General features: G+C 38.7%; 1 protein-coding gene across 7 annotated transcripts in view; it reads right to left on the minus strand.

Annotated features, from left to right (window-relative positions):
- Positions 1 to 23136, minus strand: part of DOCK4 (dedicator of cytokinesis 4) — a 424485-nt gene that overhangs the window by 226671 nt on the left and 174678 nt on the right. For all 7 annotated transcript variants that reach the window (XM_036066399.2, XM_036066398.2, XM_036066397.2 and 4 more), the window contains exons 2-6: positions 15103 to 15186; positions 12791 to 12831; positions 10733 to 10788; positions 6649 to 6745; positions 1767 to 1915 (exon numbers count right to left, since the gene is read on the minus strand). In XM_036066399.2, coding sequence (XP_035922292.2) covers positions 1767 to 1915; positions 6649 to 6745; positions 10733 to 10788; positions 12791 to 12831; positions 15103 to 15186 — 427 coding nt within the window. The remainder of the gene's footprint in view (positions 1 to 1766; positions 1916 to 6648; positions 6746 to 10732; positions 10789 to 12790; positions 12832 to 15102; positions 15187 to 23136) is intronic.

Consider the following 23136-nt stretch of genomic DNA (forward strand, 5'->3'; position numbering starts at 1 on the left):
ATTGTTCATTTTCACGCATCAGTGTTTTACCAACTTACCATAAATTAGCCACAGAACTGCCCAAAGTACAAGCTAGAACTTACATGAGTCATGATTCAGTCATAATTAATGTTTTTCTCTCTGTCATCATCTTCCTTCCTAAAACTGAAAAAGTATCTTTCTGCCTGCTCTATATTTCTAAGCTATTTTTGATAAGCTACTTCATCCAACTTTCTTCCTATTTACAAACTAGTCTTTAAACAAGGACCAGCATAATGACTAAGAGCCAATATAAATCAGTGAAAACTCAAAGTTTTTATCAAAATGAAAAAGAAACACATGATAGACAGCATGGGTCCCTTTCAAACAGCGTTGGGATCCACCCTGCCTGGCCTGCCTCATCTCACACGGCAAGACTGGAGGCTCAGTGCAAATGGCTGCCACGTTTTCTTCCTCAGGAAACGCTACTGGACTCATACTGCCCTGGAGCCGAAAGGGCCTGCGGATCTCCTCTAGTTCAATGTACTCCTTCCACAGGCGAAGAAAGTAAAGTCAAGAAGGGCTCAGGAATTCACCTCATGTCTTAAAAAAGCAGCATTCCTAGTCCAATGTCCTGTTGCCATTCCACACCTATGGTTGTTTTTTTTTTCCCCCACAGGAATCAATCTCGTAGAGGTAAACAATTTAGGACTACCATACCGCTCATCTGTAAAAGGATGAATGGCGCATCTTACTCAACAAAATAGCAGAAGTACTCAGGGTGAGCATGAGGCTTCCAATGTGTCAGTAGGTCCCTGTGCTCCTATCTGAAGATGTCATGTCTCAGCAGAATCAAAAGTGGCTTCTGAGAGAGCAACTTCCTGCGGTCAGAGGAAGCAGCGCTCTAGCTTCAAATCGGTTTTTCCAGATTCAATAAGAGGCGAATTTATCTGTGGTGTACGTCCTGCCATTTTCTCCTTTTCTGCCGGCTTTTCTTTTATTCTGTAGCCCTAAGATCCTCTGAAGGTCCAAATAGCCAATGGGGATTTGGAAGAGGAAAGGAAGGGAGGACATGACCATGACATTGAGGGACCTTTTAACTTCCTGCAACAAGCCTAGGATCATAGTCAAAGCGTATTCTAATTTCTCACCCACATATTAACATTCATACTTAACACAATATCAGCCTTGATCAGAGCTATAAGTGATGAGATTTACTAAAGTGCTTGGCGGTTATTTTAGATTTGTCAGTTTTTTTTAAGAGTAAATCTTGGTCTGCTTTTTACGAGTTCTCCCAAGCAGCTCCTCAAAGGGGCCAATACATACACACAGGTGGGATCAGGGCAATAATGAACGCCCCACCGGTGCGCCTGTTTTAAGACTTTTAATAGTCAGTGTTAGCATCAGTGTCCCCCTCCAGATTACTCTGGTGACATACTACCAGATATGGAAGGGGTATATATTAAAAGCAAATACACATGCCAAACCTAAAGCTTATTTTTAAATAAGACCTACTGAGCAAAAGCCATATCCGGTTGATCCCTGTAAACATTTCATATTCTGTGAGCATGTGCACGCTACCTGACCTCACAGGGCACTAGAGAACAAACAACATCCTGGTGCCCTCACCAACCCTAGAGGATACGGTTCTCAGCTCCATCAATGACAGTCTTCCCCTAAGCCCCCACAAGGATAAAACTGAAAAAGCCCCATCTGGTGTGTTCTGGAGATATTACCGTGCACTGGCTCACACCTATGCGGCATCTGTCACCAGGGACCCCCCCACCACTGCGGAGGACGGTACTCACTCATTGCCCCAGTCCAGGCGGGCAGTAATGTGACGCTTCACATCCTTCATCCGGTCGTGGGTCAGATGGCCCACCAGCACCTGCCGCCGCAGATCCAGGATTTCATTCATGATGTGCCACAGCCGGTGGAAGAGATCGCCTTCATTTCTCTGGGAAGTACACAAACATGGAAGCGGTGGTCAGTCCCCACGGTGAGTGGTGAGGGAACCACACAGGAGAGGGAAGGACAAGTCCAGCTTCCCTCCATGCGCTTGCCACTATGTGGGCAGACTCTCTGTTAACGGCTCCCTCTCCCCTCGCGCTCTCACATACACCCTCTGCTCTATATGCTTTCATCCAGGCTCACAACACTGCTGTCCAAGGATCCAACTTCACTTCTCAGACTCCCCAGCAGAGAGTCCTCACCACGCCTCCACACCTGCAGCTTACATACTCGGCCTCCTCTTCCACCTCAAATCCTCCTCTCTTTAGCTCCGTCCCAATTCTGTCTTCAAGGCTCCACCTGAATCCACCTCTGTCAGGAATCTTCCCTGACAACTCTCACCCACATTCTTTTTTCTCTTCTCTCAACAGTGGCTGCACATAATTCAGGCCAATTCAACGGAAAATACTGTTTTCTCATTATTTCCTGCACGTTGGTCTTAATGCTTTACTGTATTTCCCATCATAAGCTGGGTACACAGAGGGCTCTCAAACTCATTCACTATTGCTATTATCTGGTCACTATTCAGACTTCTATGAACAAACACTGTTTTCTTTCTTACTTGTTAAATATGCGTGCAGATTCAATACTCTCCTGTGAAATTCATGAAGCAAGGCGACTTAATGTAAGGAAGATGTGTTAAACTCCCAGCTTCAAATCCTGCTTTTGCTACTGACTCGTTCTACAGGCTTGGCAAGTGAGTCTGTCATCTGTGGAACAGACAGTGCTACCTTCCCGTAAGGTTGTTTTGTGGATTGGAGGTAATGTTTGTGAAGAGAGCAGGACAGCGCCGTGATGAAGAACGCAGACTTGGGAGCCTGACCAAGCGATCTGCATTCCAAGTTTGCCATTTACTGGCTAAAAAACCTGCAGCAATTTATTAACCTCTTGGTGCGTATTTTCTTATCTGTAGCATGGATATTATAATAACTACCTGATAGGGTCACTGTCAAGATTGATGAGTTAATATACCAAAACTGTGAGAGTAATGCCTGACCTAGAATAAATATCACCTAAGTGTCGGCTGTTACTAATACTGTTACTGCTATGCGCTTGGCCCAGAACAAGCCTTCTACTAATGCTGTGTCTTTACCAAAAGCTAGCCTGTGTCTCTTACCCAGAGACACTGAGGGCAAAACCATTTCCAAGTATCTACCCTTCATCTTTCTTAACCAGAAGCTATGCTTTTACTGTCTACTAAAATATTAGTAGAGGACATGAACAGTGATATGCAAGGATTGAGATTATCATACATCTGAAGCCCTCTGCTGTGATAAACTGCCAGAAATAGCAAAAGTTCTGTGTGATGGGGAAAGATGCTCGGTCAGAACACATTTTTTTTTTTTTTTAATTTTAAAAAGTCATGATACGTCTTCTACTTTATCAAGACTTGGTGACTTGGGAGTGTTTTAATGTTCTGTGTAGATGAGACAAACGTGCTGGCTGAACAGCAAAGCATTCTCCCTGGTCCTCTGAGATATAAATAATTGTGCTCGTGACATTTAAAGCACTCTATTGAGCTTGTTCTTCTATCACCTCTCACTCTTTACTCATGTTATACGCTCCCATACAAGTCACTACAGACACACTGTAATGCAATACTCTGGTAATTCACTGCTCAGTGTCTGTGTTCTCCACTGGGTGTAAGCCCCCGACCACAGATGCTGTGTCTCCCTTGGGTAGCCCCAGCACCTGGAGAAGGAGTGGATACCCTGATTTATAGGAGGTCATTTTGTGGATCTTGAGAGGTAGATTCTATTTAAGTCATAGGAAACAATAAGGAAGATCAAGAAAAACTTGAGTCAGTGGTCAGTGGAAAGGTCCACAAGAGTTAAAGAAATTACATAAGGAAGATATAAAGTAAGTCAAATCTTATGCAGCAAAATGGAAAGCCAGCTCTGTTTAACTGACTATCCCAGTGTGAAAGTCATCTGCCCTGCTCTTGGGCAGTTGTGTTTTTCTCATGATGTCACCTCTAGTACTTAAGTTGAAGAGAATGCTAAGATGAGAAGGAAGCTGGATCCTGCATAAAAATGAAAATCAGCTGGTCAGCTTTCCTTTTAGGGAAGGGAACGCAGGAACCCTGACATACTGTAGCCCTAACCAGCAAACCTGCCCTCCTGATGGGAAAGTAATACATATCGGGTCTGGGCTGAGAGCTGGTCATAAAATGATGAGTCTTGAAAAAGTGGACTGTAAACACTGGACAGTTATGAAGACTATTTAGAAATATGAAAAATGCTCTTGGTTTAACATTAAATGAAAAGGGTAGGGGTACGATATTCAACCCTTGGAATAAAACAGTATCTGAAAGTTCCTGCAATATATGGGAAACATAACAAAAAACTAATTGTATTAGTGTTTTGGAGGATGGGTAAGTTTTCATTTGCCTCAAAACGAAAACAGCATAGGTTTTGAAGCAGCAGATCTACCTTTAGACTCAGGCTTTACCATTTAGTGTGAGACCCTGAATAGGTTATCTCTGTTAAAGATTTGAGAATAAAAACAATTTGGCAGAGCCCCAGGGAAGAAAGTTATAAAATAGCCAGCCAAAGGCCTGCACAGAAGTACTTAGTAAAAGATGGCTGCTGTAGTTCTCCTAAGCTTTTTGTGGTTATATTACTGGTATTTTATTAAGTGATACTTTAAAGAACATTATTTAGGCTCTTACCAATGATATGAAAAAGAGCAACTAGCATTTCTCAAGTATTTACCATGAGCTTCTAAGCTAAATGTTCTACTTATACTAAGTATATCTCATAAACTGCTTACAATTTACAAGATATTATTATCCTCATCAAACAACTGCCAGTGGAGAAGCCAGGCACCTTAAAACCACTGGAAAAGAACAAGGATGAACGTGAATCAAAACACTGGGCTCGAAACACCTGTATGAGGAAAAGAGAACCCAGAAGGCCCAATACAGCCAAGGCAGCCTCATTCTCAAGGTCGAAAATCTGTTATCTCCAGGTTCAACTTCATATTTGTCCCTAACATAACTGACTACCATGTCAGTATCCAGGGGAACTTTTAAATAATTCTCTCTCTGTGTCCATTATTCAGGACATCAGGAGGTGGAAAAGTTACTCCTAGAGCTTACAACACATAGATTTTCAAGCCAATCAAGTATGTCCCCAGAAGAGATGTTCACAACCTGAAAAGCAGGTAAAAATAGCTAGGTAAGGCAGAATCAAGAGGAAATTCAACTTTGTTCCCCACAAGCTGCCACATAAAAGGCAAAGTGCTGGTGCTCTAGCTCAACTAATGGATGACACTTACACTGCCATTATTTTCATAACTCTTCTGTTGGGTATTTAAGATGCAATGATGTGAACATTTGCAATGGTTTCATTTCCACGTTAATATTATGCACAATGTTATTTTAAGTGAAATAAGACTCGGATTTTATATTCTTCCTAATATAATTTTTTTTCAAAAATCTGAAAAGGAGATCTGCATTTGCTTTGTAGCCTCTCAGCACAGACCCCTTGAGTTCAGTTATCTTGACTTTGCATTTATCTCATTCCAGCAAAGCTCAGCCTGGCATTTCATCTAAGACTGTCTTGTGGATTTTAGTAGTGAGTCCTAAAGCCACCAGCTCCAGGAGGGCATGGTCAGAGAAATCCAACATCAAAAGGGTTTTATTTTTAAGATTTTCCTTGCCTCAATGAAATATCCTATTGCATTTTATATGTAACAGACAACGAAAACTGTCATTCTGTGCCAATGTCCTTCACTAATTTGGATTTTCTCTTTGACAAGCTGTTTCAAATCATTTTGTCAGGCTAAGTACACCTTTGTATTTTGAACACATCCTTTCAAATGATTAAGCTGTTCTATAAATGTCTTCGAAAATAAAAGGAGAAATAGCATTCATCTTCCTCCAAACTTCACCACCCCCAAATTTGTGCATATTCAGAGATCCAAAGTGAGGCCACTAGATTCACACCAGAATCCCAGCCCAGCCATTTTCCAACTGCGTGGGCGACAGCAAGTCCCTCACTCTGCCCCGTGTTCCTCATTCGTAAGCTGGGGATGTTCACGGTCATCATTTCCTTGAGTGGTTGTATGGAGTCGATGAAACACTGCATATGGAGTACTTCCCCAGGGTTTGTGACATAGTAAGCTCTCAATAAGTATAATTTGTTATAATAGGTAAATAAGTACATAAAAATATACTCCCCAAACATTAACCTGACCCCCTCCCTTTTTTTTTTTTTTAAGAAACATTCCTTTCTCTTGTATATTTAAAATATTCTTGTTCATTTGGCCTAAGGAGTCTATCATTTTCACTATATTTGAATCATTTACAGAAAATTAGAATAAAATACCACCAATACTCCAATTGCACTGAAAATAAATTTCTTTCTCCTTGAAAATTAAAAATACTCAGAAAGCCTGACACTAACTAGTTCCATGTAAATCATTCTAACTGATGAGATGCCAGAAAAATCATCTTTTACATTCCTGCAGCTCAAAAAAGAACTTACAAAGCCCATGCTTAATGGACATACAGATTACAACGAGACTATGTCTTATTAGGCTCTGTATCTCTGAATTCTGGAGGACCGCTAGTGCCTTAAAGCAGGTGCTCAATTATTAGTCGATGCTGACTCCTGTTCAAGTATTTCTTAAAACAATTCTCTATCCAAAAAATTATGCCATTAAAAAGTTACTTACCACATAGAGCTGTTTCCACATGGTTCCCCAGTCTCTTAATGTTGATGTCATTTCTGTTATAACAGAGTCTTCAGTGGGAATAACCATTTCAAATTGTCTGTGAAATTAAAAGAGAAAAACAAAGTCAACATGCAATTATCACAGATAACATTTTTCTCTGAAAGACAAAACTGGGAAAGGAAACTGCCTGTTATTTTGGGTTCTGCAGATAGTAACGAGGATCTGATTAAAGACCCATGTGAGGAATGTTATGTGGGCCACGGCAGTACAATACCAAGAGGACCAGCCACTTCATCCACATCAAGTTTGAGGAGTGTGATGAGAAGCAGCAATATCAGAAGACTTCTGCTCCAGCCACAATGTGACCACTAAAGAACAACTCATTTAACCTCCCAAGCCCAAAAGCCTTTATGCAACATGAGGTCACCGAGCCTGCCTAAACTATGAGATAGCTTTTGCTTTTCAAGCACTACGACCACAGGACTCAAAGGGAGTAACAGACTTGTTCCATGATCAGGATATTATGGCTGCAAACATCCAAACTAACTTCATGTTAGAAGTATCTAGACACCAAAGTACAGATTAAACACTCACTTGATCTTATTAACACTTCATTTTTATTATTTATAAATGGGACCAGGAAAAACAATTAGTCTATTAGTAATGTTAGCATGCATCATTGAACTTAAAAGCTTTTGCGATCACAGATGTTCGAATATCCATTGTGCAATATTCCTCTCTCCGATTAGGCTCATATATCCTTCCTGTTTCTTCTCTAAAAATGAAACACTATACTTGGAGAACATTCATACCAACACCTCCTAGGGTATGTAAGTGGTCCTGATATTGAGGAGATACATGAAGCTATGGACAAAAAGAAAACCCAGATTTCCTTTATCCTCCGTGTCTATCTTTGACGTACAACAACCTTTTTCCTCATCTCGAATTTCTTTTTTCAAATTCTTTTCAGTTAGTGTGCAGGTTAAAATGCTTAAATGGCTATTATTACTACAACTTCTCAAAAGAATGCTACCAGCTATTTAATGGGAATTATTTTCTTAACATTTGAGTATGTATTTTTTCAAGGACAATATCTAACATGTACAAGGTAATAGCATTTTAGACACTGAACCAGGTTGTCTAGATGATCAAGGGAAAATTACTTCTTAGCATGAGGCTAATAACTGCTCTGTAGTTCTTCTATGATGCTGTATCCAAAGGGTGTATAATTGTCTTTTGTAAAGTCTTCTTGACAGCAAGTAAGAGAACTAAAATCTTCACCAAGAGAGCATGATTTCCTCATTTCATAGTGCTGCTAAAATACTTGCTCTGTGAATATTTCCCTTCTTTCTAGAGCTTAAACACAGCTGAAAATGTAAAAGTAGGATTTAAAACTAGAAATAAGAGTAAACAGTAATATATGAACTGCGACACACACAGAACCTTTTATTAAGTCTACGTGTGACATTTTCAAATGGTAGTGCCTTTATTTTGCTTTTGAAGCAGCTGTTGCAATTTAAATGATGAATATTTGGAGACAGAGATTATAAAATGATCAGATGTAAGGTCAAGAAGGGAACAATGAATTTCCAGGACAACTCAACAACCTACTTAACATTTAAAAAGTGGCATGACCTCAAGCAGCAATTAAACACTATAGAAGTGGCCTCGTTGTTCATAAACCATAATTCAATTTAAGGACCCCCATTAGTGCAACAATGCTCTGAAGACCAAGGAACGAACAAAAAGGCAATTCAATCCCTGAGAAGCTGATTTGGGGTGTGTTCAGCCAAAATGTAAATTTTCAAGAAGCTTTATAAAATTGCCGATTTTGGCGAGGCAGTTGTTTCCTCTTAATTATATCAAAAGCAAAGTCAACGTTCAAACAGTTGTAAGTAGTGGCCCCTGAAATTACATTTTGTTCAGTTATTCTTAGATATACTTTATTAGAGTATAAGTATATCAGATATACTTATGCTGAGCTATACTTCATCCTGGTGGGCCATCAGGCTGCTGATCTTAAAATAAGAGAGGTTAACATCAAAATCCCAAAGAAGTTTCTCTTTGGGAAAGCAATCATCTGGTAATGTGTGTTCTCAAATGTTCTCAGGGTCAAGTTTTTCTTCCAGTTAATGGTCCTAGAATCTAGAGTCTCAATCAATTCCAATAAATTTTTTTTCTTTTTAAGAAAATAAATTTGGGTTCTACCCTCAACGTTCTCCTGTTACTTAATGTTCATGATGCCCTGTGTCACATGGGGAACCACCAACCAAGTCTTAAACTTACACAACCTAATTTTGAGACATCTTTAGCCTTATTTAAACTTCCTCAGGCTCAAGGAAGGGGACCAGATATGCACCAGTTACTGCCTAGGACAAAAATAAATAAATAAAAGAAGGTACTTATTTTGATAATGACCCACCCCAATCTGCTGTGAGAGGGAGGACTTCCACTGGGTGGAATGACGCTTGACCTCATCTTTGCTAGCATCCTCTATTTCCCTTGCTCGGGGTGTACGGTGGGGGCTGAGTGGCCCTTTGCTCTGCAGAGTTAATGGGGTAGGGCTGGGCTTGGGACAACGGCAGCAAAGAGAACTGGTTGCACGGGTCTACCCAGGTGGACACTGTAAGGGTTAGGGTAGAGGCCCTGGGGTTTCCACACTGTCCAGCCCAGATCACTAGAGCAGAAAGGTCAGAACAAAGAGTGAGCCTATGGCCTAAGTATTTTCTAGAGTTTCCTCCGGTTTACTTGAGGGGAGTTGGACAGTGTCAGAGTAAGCCTGGTAGGAGAAACACCAAAAGGACTGATAACTCTACTTAATTCATTTCTGGTGGGGTGCAGCTGCACAACCTTCCCAAAGGACACACATTTACTAATAACAGTAGTAGCAGTGGTAATTATTCATATCAGAATTATGTTTTTAATCTACTACTTTAAATAATTAGTACTGCTACTGCTAGTGATAGTAATATTGCTTAAAGTAGCACGTGTGTGTGTGTGTGTGTGTGTGTGTGTGTGTGTGTGTGTATACAGTATAAGGATCTCCTACAGTTTTATCTATATAGGTAACTCTCAGGGTATTTATTCCATAGACTCTCACCCACCTGCAGAAGTTATTTCAATGAACTAAAATTAATACTTTGCCTTTATAGACAAGGGATATAAAAATCATCCATTTAAATAGCATCCTTGGAACTTTTTTGGTAAAACTCAATTTTGATGATCACATTTACTATGATTTAAAATGTGCTTTAGTCATTCAAATAAACTGCTATTTTTTTTCTGTTTGAAGTAAAATGTAATTTTTATGGCTGAATCTGCATTGTTTCTTCGGTCATAAAATGACAGTTGTTCAATGGTCCAGTGCGTATTCCTTGTGACAGTGGCAGCGAATGTTTGGGTCCAAATCCATGACCCACTTATAATGAATGATCTGCTCATGATAACCACTTAAATAAGCAAGTTCTACTGTTTTATACTATGATATTTTATTTGAATGATGTTATCCTGACAGCTACTTCAAGTCCTTTTGGAAATAGACTGGAAAAACTTCTAAAATGTATGAGAAATCTTAGGTGATCAATGAGCTCAATCAAAGAACAGAAAAGCCATTCCCTAAAATAGAAGAGTGGCTTTGTGAAGTGGTCACACGAGGATACGGTACGATCCCCAATTAGGAAAAAACAGTCAGACTTGGCTGCTTATAATCAGTGGTAAATCTCGGAAATTCCTGGGGTTTGAGACATGACTCAGCACTCCATGGCTTGGCTGCCATGCTTCTCTATATAGCAGGAAACCAAAAAGAACCAACTCCCTCCTACTTAAGATTAGTCTGATTCCATGATCTGTGGACCATGAGAGACCTCTGATGCCCTAGGTTCTCCTCTAGTCCAGCACATGCAGACGTAGGGTATTACATTTTCTCCACCCACTGCCTTAGTGAAATCCACCTTCATCAAACCACACAGACAATGGCAGGATCTCCTGTAGTTCATTTGTCAAGACGATTACTAAGCCTTTCAAATTCTCAAAAAAGCAATGGTTCTGTGAAAATCCTCTCACATTAATAAAACTCATTTCTTACCCTTTGTTCTTCACACAGGCATTTTTCAAGTGAACGTAGCTGGAAGGAAAGATACCCTGCGGGAGAAAACAGGAGGTTATGGTGCCAGATGACCGGTAAGGCAGGGGTGCTTTCACAAGTCATACACGTTAACATACAGTCATACAACCATGACAGTTCCAGGAACAGAGAAAAACAACATCTCTACCGCACTGGATCCATTCCTTTTATTTCCTACCATTCACTAGTTTACAAATTCAGGGATTCTCGAAAATAAATATAATCAAAAAACTAAATCTCACCCAAAAGCATATTCTTTATAAAACAGAAAAATTTTAAATTTTCAGGAATTCTGCATAGAATAGAAAGCATGTTACACTGAAGAAGAATTTTTTTAAATATTGCATAGTTTTTTAATATTGCATTAATTTTTGTTTGTTTTGGTAGTTGTTCCTTTCCTTCTCCCTAAAACACTCGTGTCTATTTTAAAACATACACTAAAAAAAAAAAAATACCACTATGAATTGGGAGACAATACATATATTATGTGTTATGGAAAATCTTTGATGAAAACACAGCAGCAATTAATCACCAGGCTGCATTCTGATGGAACAAAAATTAAACAAAAGACAGCATGCTAGCTTGAAGCTTTTTATTGTAGAGAAAAGATAGGACAAGGAAATTGTTCCTTTGTTCTAAATGGGAAGTTGAAAGAAACAACATAAAAAAAATTAGCATCAATTTTATTGTCCATTAAATGACAATATCCTCTGAATGATTTTTGATGTATCATCAAATGACAAATTCAATTAAATATTTAGGAAAGCAAATGTCATTTGAATACATTATTACCATTGTGGATCCAAGGATAACATAAAATTTAATAAGCAAATTCTGTACATACAACAGTAGTAAATAGACACACGTTAAAAAATATATTTTTTCTTCAAAATTTAACTCAATATGGTAGGATTAACAAACAGAGTAATTATAATTCATAAGAAAAAGTCAGAACTTGAGGTTAGAAGAGTGGCAGAAATAAGCCATAATATATTTTTTCAAAATTATTCCAAATGAATAATTAAGTACTGAAGCTACATTTGCATGTGCCTTGCAGATGTCCAAAAATAACTTTAAGTGAGGGCTAAAGTATTTTAAAAAATTAAATTTCTACATTCTTTTGTTCCTCAGGCTCTCTTTAGAATGACCAAAAATAAATGAAATACAGTTATTAAACATAGCTGGATGATCCAGAAAAAGGTATATTTAAGCAGAAAGGCAGGCAGAAGAATTTAGACTACTTACATTACATTCTGAGAATAAGCAATGATACAGTTTCTTATCTATAATCCTAATAAAGCCAGAATTAAACCAAGTAATGAACATGACATGCAAGAGAATATTACAGAATGTGGGAAGTATGGATGAAAGTTGGAGAGATTAGAATACAGTAGACAAACACAGATAATAAATAGTAAGGATGAGTGTCAAAGTCATAAAATATACAAATGAAAGGTAAAACAAAAATCATACTACTTCCTACTGTAATTCCTGAGGATGTATATGAACATATAAAGGATAATGAGTCTTAATTTCTGTCTGGAATGGTAAGAACAGGGAGATCTTTATAATATGGTTTCCCCATGTTTCACCTGCCCAAACCCCAAAGGGAATCTTACTAAGCTGCTGAAATCCACGTGTTTCTCTACACCACTCTTTTACAAATGACACCACAGAAAACTCCAAGATTAAATACCTCTATTCAATTTTTCTTTTGGAATATCTATTTCCCCTGCTTGAATTTTAATTTCACTCTCTGCTAAACGAACACTTCAAAAAGATTTTGTTTATATATAATGAGCTTATTAAGGTCTTCTCAGTACAAACTGCAAGAGCTACGTAAGATTATCATTTGAGTAGCATGTCTTAACGATAATCCAAGTTCAAAGGAATTTCCAAAATTATGAAAATCTGTATTGCCATTTGGCATTTCAACTAAGAGTCCCAACTGTAATTTCAATTATAAAATAACTTTAAAAAAATCCTATAATTATGATTATGAGTAATATTTTTTATTACCTTGACATTTGGGTTTTTTAAGGCAAATCCTCTGTACCAGCCTGTGGAGAAAAAATCATGGTCATTATTTTGATAAACCACTGTAGTATTTTAAAGAAAAGAAATGATTATAAATAAATCTGTCCTTTACTGATGGAATTTTACCCTATAAATAAATATTCTGTGTATGAACAAGATGGAAGTTGGATTGGGCTAGACTATAGCTCAAGTGACTACTAGTTTGTGTTCTATTAATAAACTGTTTAAAAAATTATAATGGAAATTTATATGAAAAATAGAAACACGCATAATGGAAGTATAGGGCTTGGAATCAGAGTATTGGGCTTAAATTCTGGCTTTTCTACTTATCAGATTATTTTATTTTGGGCAAGTTAATTTATGTGAGCATAGTTTCTCCACATTTTATAAAAGGCTACATTATATCTTAGGGAAATTCAAGAATCTGCACAAGATTTAATATGTTTCCAATTTCTCTTTGCCTGACTACAAGGCCCAGACCCTATCACCAAAGCATAGGTAGGGCTCAGCCAACAGTCACAGAGTAAATTTGCACATCCTTAAGCCCATCTAGGGTTAGGATCAGTCTGATAGCATAAGAAGAGGGAAATCAGGTATCATCCATCAAGAAAAGTGATGGGTACTCTTATCAGCAAAATGTCCTACTGCCTGAGCTCACCCTAACTTTCATTCTGTAGAATGCCTATGAATCAACCTCCAAGCAACTCTGAATCAAAATTTTACAGCACTATCCTGAAAGAAGACTGTATCTTTTTATAGTTTAAAACAAGTATAAGGTATATATATGAAAATGTATAGCAAATAAATACCCCCTATAAATGTATTATTTTCAACTTACAGTTTCTTCAAGCATAGAACCATTTTGTTTATTGGTAAGAAATTACCATGTAACAAATATTTTGTTGAATTGGACTTTTTTGATTAATTGAATTTTTAAAAAGAAATATTTGAACATTGTATTTAAATATTAAATATTTATATAAAATATTATATTTATATAAAAATCTATATAAATATTAAATATAAATATTTAAATTTTTTTGTTCCTTATAAGATATATTGTAAAATGCCATACCTACCAGCTTTAAAATCAGTCTGAAGAAAGCAAAATCAATTGAGCAGAAACTATCTCAGGATTAATAAGATCCTTTAAAGACATATCCAAAAAGTATATCCATTCTTAAATAATTATTTTAACAGAAACCAAAACTTTTTGAGAACTGCAAAAGTCTCATAGAGAGGTCTCTGTCAAAGGTTTTTAGGTTACAGAACAGCTTCCATTAGTTATGGAGCCCATTTTCATGCACCAATTCAAAACAGATTTTATATTTATCTGTATACAAAGTAAAAATAAACAAAATGCATCTGACAATAATATGGAAGACCTCATTATATTTTTAAAAATATCATTTATAGTACACAGAATAAATGTCCATGTATCACCACCATTTAATGCGAGGTTCTAAGTAAATATAACAGTTCTGTTTGGAGGAACACAGTTTAATGAATCTTGGCATGACAGAATGTTATATTATAAATTCTTATTAAGAACAACATTTCAGGAGGAAAATGGGTGGTTTTGGATATACTGATAGGGCTTTAAAATGTGGCCATCTTGTTAATGAGGAAAAAAATAGTCATTTCAACTGGGATCTTTTTAAATACGAGAGCTTAAGGGTGTTTTGTGGAATAGGAATGGAAACGTTTAACAACATATTAAGTACTTGATTTAATGAGTTACATGCTGCATAAATTAATAAAGTTCTTACAATATATTCCACTAACATTTTATATGCATTGAATAACTTTAGTTCAAGTTTGGGGGTGGCAGGGAAGAAGACTGCCGACTAGAGCAGAGTTGGCCTTGGCAGGAGTCCTCCCCAAGGCATCTGATTACCTAACCTTGGAGAAGCCATTTCTGCCCTGGACCTCTGTTTCTTCCTGTCCTAGGGGACCTACTAGACCCTTGAGATTCTGAGAAAGACCTTCTAGTTTGGCACTGAGTTATGAATTCCCACAAATACAGCAGCCTCAACTGCTTTCTATGGTGGCATCTAGTGAATATAAGGAAATAATATTAGGAAAAATATATCAGCTTAAAAACAGCAAATGATGCCTTTCCATAAGCCAAACACTGAATACGCAAGAAACAAGCTTTGTCAAAAATGGTTCACTGTGACCACTGGAAAAATCCCAGAAATTAATAGAAGGACAGAATGTGTAAACATTATGAACTGTCCAATGGTGAGGAAGTTGGTTATATAACCTCAAGCAATCATCATTAGCCCACTTACCATCACACTTTTCCAGGATCTGAACTGTATCTCCAATTTCCAATGACAGGCCATACGGGACAGTTCCTCGAAAACTGGCAATAACTGTAAGAGATGTTACAGAATATATGAAGATAATCATATAAATAAAGTTATAGCCAGTTATACTGCTTACTATTATATGTTACTGACTAGGAAAAACGAATGTGAAGAAGAAGTACACTTTGAGAGCTAAAACCTGCTGTCATATTTAAATTTTACAGATTTTTGAAGAGAGTCAATCTTTAAGTTCATATACTTTGCCAAATTCTAGGTCAAATAAGTGTTATAAATATGAATTCTAAAGATATGGAATTTACTAAAATAATACAAAATATCAAGAGTATTACTCAATAACCTATGTGACAAGGTTATTTCCTGATGAGCCTGTGTCACTTACTGCTATATTCACTCTTCATCCAGATTCCTTGCCCACAGTAGTTACTCAATAAATATGTGTTCACTAACAAATGATGAATACATATCCTACTTGCTGTTCAGCTTGGTATACTTTTCTATTATGTTGCTTGAAGGAGATTTCTTTTTCCTAGACTGTAAGCTCCTCAAGAGAAGAGACTGCATCTATTTACTTGCTAATATGTCCCCAGGGCTTAGCCAAGTATGTGGCATAAAAGCAGTCTTCTTGAGTAGTAATCAATAGTAACATTTTATTTAGTCATGACTAGACTCCTCCCCTAGGATTAAACACACAGCCACCATGACAATTCCCATATGCCTTAACTCTTGGAATAGGGTGTGTGTGTCCAGGGGTGTGGGTAGGGTGTCACCATTTAGCCTTACCTAGTGGTTATAGACTGACTGGTTTCTGAAACATTTCACAGGGCTGGGCAGGACTAGGATGTTAATACCAGGGAAAGTGTGTATAGGTTAGTCATCTCTGGGTACCTCGAGGAGTTACAGAGAGAATGAAGCACAATGATTCTCCCCAGGAGAGTAATGCCTGAGTCAAAAAGGAGACAAGGATGGAGAAATAACAAAAATGCACCTCAATATATGAAAAAAGAAGAGACATCTCTGGCTCAATACAGTGCACTGTAATCAACTTGCAATTCACATTAAAACAAAAATGATAGTAAACGCTTTGAGCGATTTTTAAAAAACCAAAACTTTGGAAGTGAATTTTATAATCCTGTCTCAGATCGTGAGGTTTAGATACAACCCCAATCCCCAAAATAAATTATTGCTACTGTTGTGAATGTATTTTAAAAGCTTGAAGAAACACATGAATCTGTCAAAAATCAGGACATGCCAATAAATAATGGGCTTTTAGAGAGGTCTAAAGCCCTTTGATAATCTCAAAACAAAATTAACATTAGAGATCAAAACACAGGACAGAAAACATAACCCACAGTACATGAGATGGATGAAAATAACTGTACAGTAACCAAGTTAGAACATTTTAGACAAGCACTAATTCATGATGTCATTCTCTAACTATAACCATAAATACCATATGACCTCATATTGATGTGCTAGAAGATGTTCGCTCAAAAAATAATCCAAGGTCTGTGTATCTTGACAGATTATCTCAAATAACTTTCAGAGACCTCTTCTTCTAAGAGATCACAACTGAACAGACACTAGACTGATTACAGAGCAAGCTTGCACCCAGAATTGCCTTTCTACATTCATGAAGTTACCTTGACTGCTCACAAGCCTAGTGGTTCCACACTGCTCCTCTTCGAGATCTAAGTGCATGGACTCCCCACCACAGCTCTCTATATAGCTCTGACCACTCATAAATGCCCTGGTAACTCCCAAGGCTGCATGTTCTCTCCTAGCCCTCATCACCTCCTTGAATACAGTAGTACCATTCATGGACTTCATTTCCTCTTCCTCCCTTCATTCTTCAGCCCACTCAATCCAGCCTTCATTGTGCTCTGAAATCACTCTCGTGAAGTCACCATCCCCCTCACTGTGACCACATGCACATCACTTTCAGGAGTCTATCTTCTCTTGAACCGTGTCTCTCATACTTCCCAGCCTTCTTCTGCAGACCTTCTTTTCTTAGCCCTGTTCTTAAATGTTGGTGTCATCCAGCATTCTATGCCCAAGATGCCGAAGGGTCAAGGCTGGGGAGCAGGATAATAGCATCAAACTTGGCATCATGAGACATGAGTTTGAGCCCAGGTCTTACAGTTATTAGCTCTGTGACTTTAGTCAGGATACCTCTCAAAGTCTGCATCACCTCATCAGGCAAATGGGGGTAACAATAAAAGAACCGCAAAAGGTACTAGAGGATTAAATAAGGTGCCTTTTGGAAATAACTCTCTACACTCTGGGACATTCTAGTCATTTAATAAGTACCTCAGTTATTTAAAGTGTACTTTTTCCTTTCTATCCATATACATTCTTCCTCTTTGGAGAGAGTTCCAAGACTTCTAGAATCACCTGTTGACAAGTGGTTTGCCAAGTCTCTCTCCAGTTCTGATCTGTGCCCTGAGAATCTGACACAAACTTGCAACTTGTGTATCTCTGTTCAGATGTCTAAGCACCTAAAACTTAGCATAACTCCAGCTGAACCTGTTATCTCAACTCATGCTCTACCCAAATCAAGCTATTTTCTCTCTCCCAATCACGTATTCTGCAATGTTAGTCTAAAGTATTATTCTATTGACAGTCCTGCTTTATCCTGCTATTACTAAGTGGATTTCTCTGTATCCCTCCACAGGGCCACTGTGAGGCCTTCTAGGTGTCTCCCTGGTTGTCCTTCCTCAACACAATGTCCACGATGCCCCTAGTTACCTTTGATTCTGTCACCTTTAGGCTTAAGGTTTTGTGGGGGTTTTTTGTTGTTTTTGTACGTGTTTTTCTGTTTCTGTATGTAGCATCAGGATAATTTTTATATTTCTTCCATTAGATTTCTATTTCTTTTGTACTAAAAGGTGATTAAATACATTGTGCAGTATTGGACAAGAGCTTGATCAGGCTAATTGTTTTCCTCTTATTTCATGCTGCCATTTGGCTCATACAATCCTTAGGTGTCTCCAAACCAGATCCTCCTCCACTGTTCCCAATTCTATCAAATGCTAGCACTGTCCATCGACTGGGAAGGCCAGGAGCCCAGGGGTCATCAGATCCTCCTCCACTGTTCCCAATCTATCAAATGCTAGCACTGTCCATCGACTGGAAAGGCCAGGAACTCAGGGGTCATGCATTGGCCCCCTCATCCACATATCCAATCCATCACCACATCACAATCTTAACTCGGAAGTATCTCCCGAAGGCACCTTTTCTCAATAATTCTGCTCCTACCACTCTCCAAGCCTTGCTTGGCCTTCTCCCATGGTCTCCTAACAGGTCCATGTTCAGATACTCAGTATCCTCCCAATCCCTTTCTCACATGACAGTTAAAAAGGCCATTTCAAAATGCACATGTGATGATGTCATCCTCCTTCTAAATATCTCAGAGCTCTGAGAATGATATCGAAATCAGTACCACAGCCTAGAAGGTCCTGCCCTTCTTAACCCTGACTTTCTGTACTCCAGCTACAAAAGACCTTCTGTCAATACTTTGGTTACCATACTCCATCATACACTGGACTCTGCCCATGGCTGACTTCCTGCAAAGACTCTTCCTTTCACTCCTCACCAAGTGAGGCCATATTCCTCCTACAGATATGAGCTGAGTGGTCAGTCACTTCTAGGGCAGCCTTCCTTGATGCACATCCCCTCATCACAACTACATGCACTCGTAACAACATAGACTACCCAACCACACTCATTTGTGCACATTTTTGAATGATGTCTCCTGCAATAAACCGTTAAGTTCCACAAATTTAAGGACTGTGTTGGTTTTAGCTCCTCATTGTATACCCAATTCAGTACAGAGCTTGGTACTCAATATGAGCTCAGTAAATCATCACTGAGGGAATGAATGAGGGGTGTGGTCATTATTGCTAAATACTCTGATCTTAAAGAGGCAGGTTCCTTATTATTGCCAATACTATTTTTAGAGGGTACTCAAAATTTTAAGATCCAAACTGTATTACCTATGAAAACTCATGCTTTCATAGGAGTTGCTGAAACTGGGATGACAGTTTGTCTGGGTTATAACTGTGTATCATCTCATTTCTTATCCTAGCAGTCTATATGGGTGAATGCTGATTTTACTCATCAGCTATATAATATTTGAAAACAAATAAAAGCATGCTAGTAAGTTCTCAATCTCACTGGGCTTCAGATGCCTCCTCTATAAAACGAGGTAGACAAGATAACCTCTGCTCAGTCATACCCCAAATAACAGCAAGCTCTCTCTCGCAGCCCTCAGTGCCTTTATACATATCATTCCCTTTCGGGGAGTTGCCTACCCACCACTTATACACTGGGAACTACAAGTAGTCTTAGTTTGAGTTCTAGCTCCAAGGTTAACTCTTTTGATTTCCTGATGCTATCCTTTTCCTTTCCTCATCCTTGCTTCAGGTGGAATCAATTATTCTTTCATCTGTGCTCCCAGGGTACTCTGACCACACCTTAAATAGGGTAAGGCACCACATAATATTATACCACTTTATTCATCTGTGTCTACTTGAGAATATGAACTATTTCTAATTCACCTTCAAGACCCAGCATATGAGTGTCTGAGTACAGGAATGGACAATGAACACACACATGGAATAAATAAAGCCACTTAAAAATGGCATCCAGGTTTTAGAGATTCACAGAATGTTAGGGTCACCCCTTATAGCCGAGGACACCTAAAAGTTAGGTATTAAACTGCAGATCACATTAGAGAGTTGCACTTTTTCAAGATATGGTTCAGGCATGACTTTGAACTTTACCCTCTAAAATGGCAAGCCATTTTCAATCTTTGAGTTACACAAGTAACTCCACCTTGCAGGGTACTAAACTTGTCAGTGGATGGATGAATGCTATATTATTTATGCTTCGGGTTATGAAAGAGAAAGTTGAAAGGGAAAGGGAGTTCCAGGCAAAAGAGCAAAAGATTTGAAAAAAGGAATGGCTCATGTTTATTAGTGGGAGCGTGTGATGTATCATAAACTAAGCAAACTGGTTTAGCAAAGCCAAGATTCACAAGATAACATATGCTTTCACAAAACCTCAATTTGCATTTCCATCAAATATACTTTATGCTATTTTTAGATTCCATTGTGGATACAACTTTCCAACTAAATCTCTTTAAGTTCCTTCTGGCATTTTTGCATGAAACAAGTCTTTTTAACAAATCGTTGAAAATCCACTTTGTCCCCAGTTATTCTAAAGAAGCTATGGCTTTATACAAAAGTCTTCAGTGTATGCTTTCCAGGGGCATTTTTCCCCCAGTAATGCTGGGGTCTACTGAACATGACCACACACTGTCTTGATCCCTTGATTCCCTTTTGTTTTCTTATAAACAACTTTAGTAGCTACAGAAAAGATCACAGAGAATGAACTCTTCACAGAACTGAAAATGTAAAGGTCCAATACTATTGTTTCAGTCACAAGCCTTGAGAGTATAATTTTAAACAGCACATATAAACTCCTGTACGGTATTGTGTTCGTCTCTGCCCACTTGTTATTACATAAAGAAAATTATTTGGATTAAAAAACATGCATATAAACTGAAGTTATATTCAGGTCTTTTAAAAATACACACGTAAGATCAAAGTGTTAAATGTAAAGCATAATCATCTTGAAAATCATACCATAAATAGCTGCCTGTTATCACTCCTGTTATTCCTTTATATAATAATAATCAGTTTAGTATCTATTGACAATTTATTTGAAATTAAATGGCTGTGAGAAACATCCTCATATAGACTCGGAAGTATTTTCTATGAAGAAGATAAAAAGAAAGCAAAATCTTTCTGTGAAGTAGGGACTCATACCTTAGTTTCAATGATAGTTTGTTCATGCAAGTAACAAATTCACATTTTAAAACTTTTAAGCACTATAGAGAAATTCAATCACAGAGTTCTATGACTTTTAAAAGCAAAAATAGAAAAAAATGATTTAAAAAACCACTCTAAGTCAATCATGTAGCTCTACATCACAGACAATAACAAGTTCATCATCATTGTCAAAGTAATATTTACGTGATTCTGCTCACCACAATTCATGCCTGGCAAAGGCTGCCCCTTGCCCTTTATGGGCTGACAATCGAAGATGAATGGAACACAATGTAAAAAAAAATAATGAAAATGCTTTGTCCCTTGTGACACAAAGGAAGGAAAATCATCTCTCAAAGTCAGAGTTTGGGCTTCATCTTTCTAATAATAGGATCTCCGACTCATGAACAGGTTGTGGTCTGAAAGGTCACTTGTGAGCTGACTATTTACAACACAGGATATGGTGCTATTGTCCTCAAATCCTGAGACTAGTCCACAGAATCCTATTTAATACAAAAATGAAACTGCTGTTTTTCGCCACAAAAAATATGCTATGACTGCACCAGAAACCAAAGAAACATGTTGATGTGAGCAGTTGTAAAATCTTGACGCACAGCAGTGACAGAAGACAATGATGAAGCAGGTGTTGACCATGTAGGCATGCTAAAGAAACGCTTCCTCAGAGCACATTTAAAAGTGGTTCTTGCCTGTGTCTACATTCATTTCACATTGTACGTTAGAGCTCTGGCTTGTCACGGATGTATCTACATTGAGGTTTATCAGTTTTGAGTGTCATTGGTGGTAGGGGGAGCACAGATGGAAAAGGGGAGTAAGTAGGATTTCTGAAGGACCTGGATAAGAGCTGGAGGAGACATAAAACGGGAAAGGAGATTAATGAGAAATTCTTTCCAGGGACTTTATTTCATGAAATGGTCAACTGTGGAAAGAGACAAGGGGTCACCTCTCCTGCACATGTACAAAATCCTCCTGCAGGCAAAGATACAATATGGTGGGGAAAACCAAGACACTAGTCTAATCAAAGACTCTTCTTTCTTTATAGCTGTCTAGAATAGGGCTTGAGGGCAGACAGAAGTCACTTGGAGATTTCTATTGGTACCATCACTAGGACAGGACAGAACTGTCTTTCCCCAGGTCCTCTCTCTTTCCCTTCCATAGGTTAGGAACAAAGCTGTCATTCCTAACCTCAAGGGACTCCAGGCTGGCTATCCGTATGACAGCAGGACTGTGGAAGCAGATGGCCCAGAAAGACTGAAGGAAAAAATTAGATGAAATGTGGGAGGGGGGCACCTGGGTGGCTCAGTCGCTTAAGCATCTGCCTTCGGCTCAGGTCATGATCCCAGAGTCCTGGGATGGAGCCTGGAGTCAGGCTCCCTGCTTGGCGGGGAGTCGGCTTCTCCCTCTCTCTCTCTGCGCCTTCCCCGCCACCCACTCCGCTCATGCTCTCTCTCTCTCTCCTCTCTCTCAAATAAGTAAATAAAAAGAAAAGGGGAGGGGGGAGAAGGGAGAGGAAAGAGAAAAGAGAAAAGAAAAGAGAAATGTGAGGCCGGACATGGAATGGGAGCTCCTGAATATTGCTTTGATGCTGAAAATGAACTAAGGAAATGAAAGAACTGCTGTGCTCCTTCTTCTCATCCTCAGACTTGCCATGAGCTGGGATGTGGCTCCGTTCTGGAATAGCCCGTGCTCATAGGCCTCGTACACCTTGCAGGCACACCTGAGAGGCGCAAGTGTAGACACGTTGACAAGCAGGATTCCATTCCTACACCACAGTTACTACGGTCAGGCTTGAGACATGTCCCATGACTCCTTCTGGCCTGAGTGACTAGGAATCAGAAGCACGCTGAATAAAATATATTTGTTTCTGACATTTCACACGGATCACCTGAAAATGTATTGCTGTCCTTGACTGGTAAGAGGACAGTGCTCGGGCGCCTGGGTGGCTCAGTCGTTAAGCATCTGCCTTCGGCTCAGGTCAAGATCCCAGGGTCCTGGGATCGAGCCCCGCATCGGGCTCCCTGCTTGGCCGGGAGCCTGCTTCTCCCTCTCCTTCTACTGCTTCCCTTGCTTGTGCTCTCTCACTCTGTCAAATAAATCAATAAAATCTTAAAAAAAAAAAAAAAAAAAAAAAAGGAGGACAGTTCTCTCA

The sequence above is a fragment of the Halichoerus grypus genome, chromosome 12 (genome assembly GCF_964656455.1).
Source record: "Halichoerus grypus chromosome 12, mHalGry1.hap1.1, whole genome shotgun sequence".
Lineage (NCBI taxonomy): Eukaryota > Metazoa > Chordata > Mammalia > Carnivora > Phocidae > Halichoerus > Halichoerus grypus.